We start from the raw sequence: 11,235 nt of genomic DNA on the forward strand, positions 1-11,235 counted from the left end.
TGAGACTGAGTCTTGGACAGAATACCAATCTTCAGGAAAGAATACCTGGTTAAAAAAAAAAAAAAGAAAATTAAGAAAGAAATTTGTGAGTCATAAAGACTATTAGCCATCATAGTCCAGATCTAACTTCTTTTTTCTTTTTTTTTAGTATTATTTTCTTTATTTACATTTCAAATGCTGTCCCGAAAGTTCCCTATACCCCACCCCCCGCCCCTGCTCCCCTACCCACCCACTCCCACTACTTGGCCCTGGCCTTCCCCTGTGCTGGGTCATATAAAGTTTACAAGACCAAGGGGCCTCTCTTCTCAATGATAGCTGATTAGGCCATCTTCTGCTACATATGCAGCTAGAGACACAANCTCAGGGGGTACTGGTTAGTTCATATTGTTGTTGCACCTACAAGGGTGCAGCCCCCTTCAGCTCCTTGGGTACTTTCTCTAGCTCCTCCATTGGGGACCCTGTGTTCCATCCAATAGCTGGCTGTGAGCATCAACTTCTGTGTTTGCCAGGCACTGACATAGCCTCACAAGAGGCCTCTATATCAGGGTCCCTTCAGCAGAATCTTGCTGGCATGTGCATTAGTATCTGGGTTTGGTGGCTGATGATGACTTATTTTTTCTTATGCCCTCTGTATGTGGTATAACATTTACTTGTGACATTTAATAGGACTAATAAACCTAGACTTAAAATAATCAATAGCACAGTTTGGCCTAATGGAGTGAAGAGATGAAGGGGACATGTATTTTAAATAACCAAAATTTGAATAAGAAATAGTCTCCTAATGATATTTAAAGTACAAACCATTTTCAGTGCCTATCTTCTTTTAAAGCAACAGACAGTCAATTGTTAGTTTGTTAAGTCATATATAAAAATCACATTTCTATCTGGTATAGTGGGTACACATCTGCAATCTCAGTCTTCGGCAGGTGGAAGCAGAAGGATAGTGATCCCAAACTCATCCTCAATTACATAACTTCAAGGCCAGCCAAGGCTACATGATGCAAAAAAAAAAAAAAAAAAAAACTTTTAATTTATCTTTTTCTAAGAAATTCAGTGTTAATTTCAAACCTTAAAACATTTTATTAGTTATAAATTATGGCCCAATAAGATAAAATCCATCTATTGAGTGAAAGAAAAATTTCTACAACTAGCTACTAATGTACACTAATCATTTTCCAGGGACTTATAAATTAACTTTCAGAATTTTACAAAGCTACCCTTGTTCAAAAAGAATCACTACATATTCCAGAAAATGCTACAGCTTTTCCCGACACACTTTTATCATCTCTGCAGACACTAGAGAGTGGCATTTGTAACATTTTTCACATCACTTAAGCAGCTATAGCAAGGTTTCACTGCTGCCAAGGGTCCTGACTCCTCCCTTCACGCTCCGCAGTGGCCTTCAGCACCCACAGGATTCCAGCCTCTCTGCCTAGATAATGATTCCAACTCCAGGGAACAGCTGCTGAAGTGAAGCTACGATAAATACATCAGGACAGGAAAAGGAAGCCTTGGAACTTGGAGAGATGGCTAGTGTGGCATCCTTCTGCGGGAAAGTAATCTTTAAGAATAGCAGGACTGAAGAAAGCAAGCATGTGGGAGACGAAAGCAGAGCGACAGACTGAACATTTCTAGCAGGTAAGCAACTGGGAAACCAACTTGTCAAAAATATGTCTTATAAATAAGGTTTTCAGTTATGCGTTTTGTGCTGAGGTATTCAGTATTATAAAATCATTAGAAACTAGAATTCTTCGGTTTCCAAGTTTAATAGCACCAATGGAATTCTTGTTTCTGTGATCTTAAAAATTAAATCCATAGCTTTAGAATGCACCATAGTAGGTATACGATTGAGTTTTGAATGGGCAAATACTGGAGCGGAATAAAGAGGTTTAGATAATGTTAGTCAGGCCAATTGTAGTTTTTATTAAGGCTAGGAAAAAGTATGACATGCTTTTTGATACTTACTGTGGGTACTCACTGCATCTTCATTCTTAGGGGTGTACAAGATTCTAATTTTATTTGTCTTCGTGGAACTATTCATTTCACTGTTTTCTTTAAAGAAAAACAATTTAAATGACTACAAAAATAAGTCTTGGTATATGGTATGGAATATACAATTCTAATTGATCATGACCAAGTCAGTGGATCATAGTTCATAAGTGAAAAATTAAGTGCCTTTCCTAGTGAAAACATGAGACAGGGTGAAGATCAGGTTAAGGCAGTCTGCCTTGTCAGTACAGGACTGCTGGGTGAATGAACTAATAAACGTGCAGTACTTTAAAAACCATTAATTCTCTAACAACTAAAGATTCTAGCATGATGATAGAATTTGAGGGTTTTGTTCTCAGAAAATTAAGGAGAAAACATGAGTTCAGGAATGTGTGTGTGTGGTGTGTGTGTGTGTGTGTGTGTGTGTGTGTGTGTGTGTGTGTGTGCACTACAGAGTGTTCCTGCCAATTTCGAACAACTAAGAATAGAACATATAGGACATATTAATAAAAAGTATAACAAGAAAATAGCGGCAAGCATGTAGAACTCTGAAGGCCAGGAGATTTGAGCCGTGCTCAGGGTGATGTCTGTCAAATGAGGACAGTACAGAAGGATGACTTTCAAGCCAAAGTGTTTAGAGTTTCTTTATACTTCATATAATGTAAAAATATGTTTTTTGTTTTCCTAAAATGTATCCAGAGTTAAAGAAAGAGGAAACAGAAATTAGAGATGGACAGATGAACAGAAAATGAAGGTATTAGTGATAAGAAAAAAGAGTGATCAAGGACAAATACAAAGTCTGTACCCTACTTCACCTTTCTTCCCTCCAATAAGAATTGTGTTAATTAAAAAAGAACAAACACAACATAACAAAAAGATATCAAAATAAGTAAAAAAAAAGCATTGAAAATTTCATAATTTCAAAATTCTCTTATTTTGTTCATCTTAAAATATATAAATCAAAAATATTTTAAGTTAATTTAACATGAAATTAATATACCACAATACATAAATAAAACACATTAAGGTAGACATTTCAATAAGTAAGATATAATCAAATTAAAGGTTAGAGAGTACCTACCTCTGTCATGTGCTACCCATAGATTTAACCAATAGTCGCTTGTTCACTTGAGATCTTACATCTCCAGCATTTCTACCAAGCAATTCAAGATGAACATTCCTAAAATAGAATTGTATCCTAAGAATCTTTTTATGAACTTCAGCTTAACATTACTTCAGTTCCTGATAAGAAGGATTTTCAGAGTTACCAATTAAGTAAAGTGCAAAGCCCACAGTGCAATTTAAGGCCCATATTTAGGGATTTCCCTACTAATCGTTGAGCTGTGCAGAGAGCATCCGGGTACTACACCTCTGGCATTCATCTCTGAGTCCCTCCCAGATGAAGTCCATCCAACACTCTTCTGACTTTTCTGAGCTCCGAGCCTCTATTGGAATTTACAGACTTGAGAGCGATTCTTTTCCTTGAATAGTAATCAACCTACAAAGGGGTAGAAAGGTTTCTTCCCAGCCTTGTACTTGCTGTTGCTGGGTGGCAAGGACCACCATCCTCTGTGAACACATTAACAAGAAAGAACAAGTAAAGGCTGTTGATGTGTACTCCTTGCTTGCTTGCTAGGGACTCTGTAACGTTCTATGCATTTTCACATCTGTAAAGAGAAAGCTAGTACCAGCTGTATTCCCAGGATTCATGGGAAGTGTGTTTTTCTAACAGACAACAAAAACTGTAGAGAAAATCAGTTACACACACACACGGGGGGGGGGGCGGGGAGAGAGAGAGAGAGAGAGAGAGAGAGAGAGAGAGAGAGAGAGAGAGAGAGAGAGAGAGAGAGAGAGAGAGAAAGTCCAGCTAATTTCTTGGATTTTCTGAGACTTGATTTTTCTGTAAATTAGGCAGAACTAGAACATTCCCACCCCTTCCCACAAAAATTCTACCCAAGTAGCTGACATAGTCAACAATACAATAATGAACACTGTTTAGCAGTTTATGAAATGTTCTCAACATACCATTTCATTGGCCATTATGAAATGATAAAGCAGCCAGTTTTAAATTTAATTAGACTGATGAAGAAGTTGAGCATGAGCTAGCAGCAGATATGTCCTCTGTGAGGAAGTCCCGTGCCATGCCAGCACACCAGACTGCACATGCAGTTACCGCCCATCTCCTTTTCTTTCCTTTTCCTATCTAAGTGAATTTTGCTTGATAGAAAGCCTTTAATTTGAAATCAAAGCTTTATATTTCTCATCTGTAGTTCTGGTCTATCAATTGACATAAAAAGCTTGAATATATTTTGAAATGTCCCTTCAGTCAATATCTGTGAACGTCAGGTCTGTAAAAATCCTGATGTTTTTAACATGGCTATTTTTCCTTGTCACCACATCGTTGACAAGTCCTTTTGGCTGTCTTTATAAAGTACACTGTGTTTATCAGTGGTTCTATTCATCCACGGTATTTTTATGGTGTTCTTCATTATGGTGTTTATTGTACAAGCAAAAAGCATTCTTGAGGTGATTTCTTTCCAGTAACAATCTTCTAAGCCTTTGAACTTGGGGAAAAGCAAGCCAAAGTAATTTCACTCTGTAAAGAAAAGTTCATGCCCTCCCATTCCTATTGCTCAGTCTCCTTTATCAGTGTTATTTGTGTTTCTTTCCCAAGATTCCTAAAGAATAAACCAATATGAGGAGGGTTTGTTTTCATCCTTCCCTTTCTGCCCTCCTTCCATTTGTCCTATTTAGAAAAGAAATCTCACCATTGATTCTTTATTAATTAACTTTGTGATGTCTCCTGATAAAAATAATTCCACTGAATATGACCACTCCAAACTCTGCTGAGCCATGGGTCCAGGGCCCTTTATCCATTGGACATTAGAAGAAATTTAGAGGAAGGAAAAAGTGATGGAACAATTATAAACAAAATTAATTCTAAATAGTAGATGTCTATGCATTTAATTCCATCTTTGATTCCCAAAAGCTGAGGAAGACACCAAACATTTACTTCACCCTAGAAAACAAAGACACAAAAAGAGAATGTATACATTAGTTCACAGCACCTGTGTTCTGTAATCCTAGCTCCCATCTTGAAAACTTTAACCTAGCTCAGGGCAATGGAGGGGACAGTTTTTAACAGCACATACACTGAATATCTACTCTCTCCCATACGTTGAGGATGAGAGAATAATTTGGTTGCACAATGTTACTTAATTGTCACAACTCAAGCAGGTAGGCATTATTTAGCCCCATTCTTCAGATAGGAATCTGGCTTAAATCATTTCCAGTAATGCTTTCATTGAATATATACAATCTACAACCTGCATGCTACATAAAAGTGGGTGATGGTAGATATGAGAGTGTCAGAACATAAATTCATGAACACTCTTTGAAAGTTATAAAAAATTTTTTTGCAATTTTTTTGTAACTTAATCACATGGTTCTCAAGCATGAACTTTGTAGGAGACAAAGTTGTAGTCCCTTGTCAAAAATTCAGGTACAACTTCTTGGAACCTGAATTAATCCAATTCCATTATGCTGCTAGAAATACCATATGTTAGATAGTTTATAAGCAACAAATATTTATTTCTCATAGTTTTGCTCATTAGTAAGTTCAAAATCAATGTGTTGGAAACTTCCTGAAGTTGTGTGAAGTCTAGTGAGGACCACTGCCTGCTTCACAGGATGATGCTTTTGTAGAGGAGACAAGTACTCAGTCCTTACATGCAAAGGAGACAGAAGCAGCAAAATCCTTGATGGGTGCATAAGTTAAAAGGTGTACAGATCTTTGAAAGAGATAGAACACAATGCCTTGTATGTGTTAAGTAAGTACTCTACCGCGAAGCTGCATCCAAAAGCACTCATCCCTCTTCATGTGGCACCAATTCATGATTGGAAAGATTGTTTAGCCTGCTTATTCCCTAAAAGTCTCATCTCTTAGTATTGTTACCATGAATAAGAACCATGAGTTTTGGAATGGACATAAGCACTAACATTGACAGATACAAATACAAATACAAACATAACCTTCTGGCCCTCATAGTGCAAGCTCTACCTTAGTGATCTGCACGGTCTATGGGATGAAGAGTGCACATGTTCATATAATTCTTAAAATGGGCAGAAATTAAAGGGGATGGAAATATATACATTTGTACTGCCTTACATAGTCACCGGGATATTGTCACATTCTTCTTTTGCTGATTCTGAAGCCTACACTGATAGAATTAATAAAATACTGAGAGAGAGAGAGAGAGAGAGAGAGAGAGAGAGAGAGAGAGAGAGAGAGAAAACAAGGTTAGAGATCTGCTTAACTTTTATCCACATTCTCTCAGGAGCGTTGTCCTATTTATAGAATTATCTATATTGTTAAGAATCATCTCTATGGTTAAGATTATGTGGGCTGGAGATCTAGCTGTTGATAAAGTGCTTGCCTAACATGTATGAAGTCCTAGGTTCTATTCCCAAGGCTATATAAAACCTTGTGTGGTGATGAATGCCTGTGATCCTGGTACTCAGCAAATAGGGGCAAGGAGGATCAGAAGTTCAAGGACATCATTTTGTACATAGTGAGTTCAAGGAAAGCTGAGGTTACATGGAACTCTCTCAAAAACAAAACCTTCTACTAATATTCTGGGTTTGTTTGATTTTTAGGATCTCAAGAGCATGCTGACGTCGTTTATGCATTTCCATCAGATACAGACAGAGATCATAAACATTTAACTCATTGATCATATGTTGAGAGTTGCAGAGCCAGGAGTCCCTCAAGAACCAGTGGCCAAACATCCACTTACGATACCCGGAAGCTTAGGAAATCTCTAATTAAAATCCTGACATAATGGAAGTGCCCACAAACCAGCCAACACCTAATAAAACCAGTGGCAAGAGCAACAACTCTGCATTTTTCTACTTTGAATCTTGCCAACCCCCTTTTCTAGCCACACTCTTGATACTCATAGCATATACTGTGGTCCTAATCATGGGCATTTTTGGAAACCTCTCTCTTATCATCATCATCTTTAAAAAACAGAGAGAAGCTCAAAATGTTACCAACATACTGATTGCCAATCTGTCCCTCTCAGACATCTTGGTGTGTGTCATGTGCATCCCTTTTACGGTCATCTACACTCTGATGGACCACTGGGTATTCGGGAACACTATGTGTAAACTCACTTCCTATGTGCAAAGTGTCTCCGTCTCTGTGTCCATATTCTCCCTTGTGTTGATTGCTATTGAACGATATCAGCTGATTGTGAACCCCCGTGGCTGGAAACCCAGGGTATCTCATGCCTATTGGGGCATCATCTTGATTTGGCTCATTTCTCTGACATTGTCTATTCCCTTATTCTTGTCCTACAACCTCACCAATGAGCCCTTTCATAATCTCTCTCTCCCTACTGACATCTACACCCACCAGGTAGTCTGTGTGGAGATTTGGCCTTCTAAACTGAACCAACTTCTCTTCTCCACATCATTATTTATGCTCCAGTATTTTGTCCCTCTGGGTTTCATTCTTATCTGCTACCTGAAGATTGTTTTCTGCCTCCGAAAAAGAACGAGGCAGGTGGACAGGAGGAGGGAAAATAAGAGCCGTCTCAATGAGAACAAGAGGGTAAATGTGATGTTGATTTCCATCGTAGTGACTTTTGGAGCCTGCTGGTTGCCCTTGAACATCTTCAATGTCATCTTTGACTGGTATCATGAGATGCTGATGAGCTGCCACCATGACCTGGTATTTGTAGTTTGCCACTTGGTTGCTATGGTTTCTACGTGCATAAACCCTCTCTTTTATGGATTTCTCAACAAAAACTTCCAGAAGGATCTAATGATGCTTATTCACCACTGTTGGTGTGGTGAACCTCAGGAAAGTTATGAAAATATTGCCATGTCCACTATGCACACAGATGAATCCAAGGGATCATTAAAAGTGGCTCATATACCAACAGGCATATAGAAACTGATAAGCAAAACCAAAGCCCTTCTGTTATGAAAAGAGAAGAAATAGTATGGAATTGGGCAAGGTGCCGAGGAATCCAGAGTTAAACACATAATATCTTTGGGCCCAGTTTTGCTTCAGTTAAGCATGTCTATTCCTTTAAGCCATAGGAGATTTATCCCTACCCTGTCTTTTTGTTCCCCTTTGGAAGAATAATAACTTAAACAACCTAGCCATCATTACTGAGGTAGAGAACACAAATGAGAGAGCACACAAGGACAGCAGAGATGTCTGGGGTACAAAATTCATGTTATTCACTGGAATAGCCAGAAAGTTCTTAGTTGTGCTGCAGGCAGGAAAAGCCCATACTATGCCTCCTTTGCATCAAAGGAATTCAGCTTTCACATGTGAAATTACAACTTTCAATCACATAACTATTCAATTAATTAGATAAATCAGAAAGCATAGTACCATAAATTATTAGTTAATTATATCTGGATTATAATTAAAAGCTTGTTTTAACATTTATACTGAACACTATAGTTATAATTAATTTCCCTATCTGTATCAGATTCTGAAGTTGTTATAACATTCCATTTCTTTTGCTTACAATGCTATTAAGACTAGGAAAACTAGTCATTGATCCGATAGCACTCCAATTATAACAGAGATCATTTTATCTAAGGAATGTGCTGTATCGATAGAGATTTCATTACAAAATGACCTTTTATCCTGATGTCTTTATGTATATTAAGTAGGGGTTCATTATAACTTTGTAAACTGGGAGATTATTATCAACAGTGGCATTATAATTAACTCCAGCATTCCAGAAAATTATCATCTATCTCATTACTTAAACGTTATTCAAGAATATTCACTAAATAAGACCATCAGCTAGATTAGTTACAAGATAATTGACCTTTTTTTTAAACATCTGTTAGCTCAGAGACTTCTACTAATTCATACAAGCTTTACCATTTCCCTAGGTAAACCTCCCTGATATTTATTAAATTTGACTGCAGTCTATGTGTGTCATATACAAATGTAAGCATGTCTTCTTTTGAATAAATATTCTAATACCTGTGATTATTTATTTCCCTTCTTGTAATCTATCATGGCTTTCTCCCTTCCTCCTTCCTTTCATTCTTTTCCAATTCTCATCGGAATTTCTACTTTCTGCCATTTGGGGATGAATGAACCATGAAAGCACTACAAGGCACCCAAGGTGAGTAAAATGTGATGGCCTCATAATACGGATTGGCGGCTCAGAATCCTGAAAGCACAAGACTCTGAAACCTTAGCAAACAAACAGTTGAGTTTCTCCTTACCCATTCTACCTCTCCTCATTGAGTTCTGTAATTAATATCCAATGTAATCCCTTATTTGCATAGTAAAGAAATACCAACCCTAGTTTCATTGCTACCCAATACTACTCAAGTTACTAAAAGCAGGGAATACCCCAAACAAACACTACTGTTCCCTTGTGTGACCCACACTCTTACTGACTCCTCAACCTGGGTTCCCTTGTGTGACCACACTCTTACTGTCTCCTCAATGTAGACTCCCCCTGGTTCCACAGTACGAGTGTTTTTTTTCATCTGCTTCCTTTACTTTTCTTTTAAATGTCCCATAAACTTTCATAAAACAGAAGTTACTAGTGCTGTAACTGTTCATGACTATCTGGTGTTTATCTTTTAACACTGAAAAGGAGTAAAGAAAAGGAAAGCTTGGGAGACAAGATTTCACCCTGTAATCAAGCTGTCCTCTAACTCGTGGCAATAGACCTGCTTCAGTTTTGTCCTGAGCCACCACACCACACTCTTAAATTTTTCAAAGGGCCTTCCATCAAGACAGCAAGAGAAGGGCCATCTGAGAGCTAGACTAAGGTATCCTAGGTTCACACTGGCTCTGGCAGGCCCTGACTGTCTGGGTGTGGTCAAAGAAGGCTAACAATAAGAATCCATCAGGAGAGCTGCCAAGTTTGGGCAAGGAAAACAGAAAGTCTGCCAAAACCCAAGAGAGTTCTGCTCTGATCTGTCCCTTCACATGACCATGGAATAGGGTATAGAGAAAGTTCTGAACTTTCCTGTTAGTTCCTAGCTTGGATTTGTGTCGGGCCAATGGAGTCAGTGAGTGACACCTGGAAGTCTAAGCTTCTGGCTGAGAAGATCACCTCAAGTTCTGTGGCTGGGGGCTGTCCCATTTGCCATGGAGAAAATTTGATCATTTGGTATTTTCCTTCCTGTCAGTACATATTTCCCTTCCTTGGCCACTGAGAAGTGGGTGCCAGTCTGAGATTAAGAACTATGCCATGAGACCAGGCTCTGACATTTAGAGGAACATGTACACTGTTTTCTACAATGACTGTATTCACTTATAAGATTAACCAAGAATTCGGAAAGCTTTCCTTCCTTTTGGCCAGACTTAAAGCTGCCTATGAGAAAATTCAGACCGTGTAAATATAAAGTTAATACCAAAGGTGGAGTTAATTTGCACTTATCCACAAGTAAGGATACTACAGAAGAAAGAAAAAAATTAGTGTTTCAAAATACCTATGTCCAGGAATCCCTCCATGAAGTCAAGAATGCAATAAAGGGGGAGACAGAAGGTAAATGTTTCTTGTGGGCTGAAGAAGATCTCTTTCCCCCATTTATGTGCTCTTCAAATCAAACTTGTAGTTGAGGTTGATGTTTCTCCTGAGAGAGAAGCTAAATGGTAGATAGTGGTGGCAGGGCCTTTAGAACCTAGTGATAGACTATCTGTGTTTTTCTCTATTGTACATAACAATAGGTAAATCTGTTCTTCAGACTAGCCTCCAAACTTTTGGAGATCTTTGTTTTTAATCTTTCTGTGGAAGCTTCTCACCATCCCCACCCATAAATATAAGATAGAAAGAGGCAAAGAAAACGTGCTTTGGAAAATGAAGAATATCTTGATGTTAGTTTCTCAAAATAATTTGGAATTATATCCAATCCTATAAGTCAATACAATAAATCCTTTTATGTTTATACATATTTATAAATACATACATACATATATGCACATATATTTGTATGTGTGTGTCGTCTGTGTAATCCTTGAAAGCAACGATATGTAGCTTATTCAGTTGGATAGATCCAAGATCAACTATGGTAGCATCAGCCACAGATCTAGAATAACATGTGGATAACAAATCTTTGCTTGAAAATGATGTGGAGACCTAAATATAAAGACTTAGTGTCTGATGCTAAAATTGCTATTGAAATATCAAGACTTATGACATTTTTTATGACAAGAATACCAACAAAACCACTCTTCCTCCTTGGAGG

General features: G+C 38.0%; 1 protein-coding gene across 1 annotated transcript; it reads left to right on the top strand.

Moving 5' to 3' along the window:
• The first annotated feature begins 1,411 nt into the window (after nt 1–1,411).
• Nucleotides 1,412–9,002, top strand: LOC110333527 (neuropeptide Y receptor type 6). The gene is made up of 2 exons (XM_021215094.2): nt 1,412–1,638; nt 6,646–9,002. The coding sequence occupies exon 2, from the start codon at nt 6,830–6,832 to the stop codon at nt 7,943–7,945; it is 1,116 nt and encodes a 371-aa protein (XP_021070753.1). The 5' UTR covers nt 1,412–1,638; nt 6,646–6,829; the 3' UTR covers nt 7,946–9,002.
• The last annotated feature ends 2,233 nt before the right edge of the window (nt 9,003–11,235 follow it).

Source organism: Mus pahari, chromosome 15 (genome assembly GCF_900095145.1).
Source record: "Mus pahari chromosome 15, PAHARI_EIJ_v1.1, whole genome shotgun sequence".
NCBI classification, from domain to species: Eukaryota; Metazoa; Chordata; class Mammalia; order Rodentia; family Muridae; genus Mus; species Mus pahari.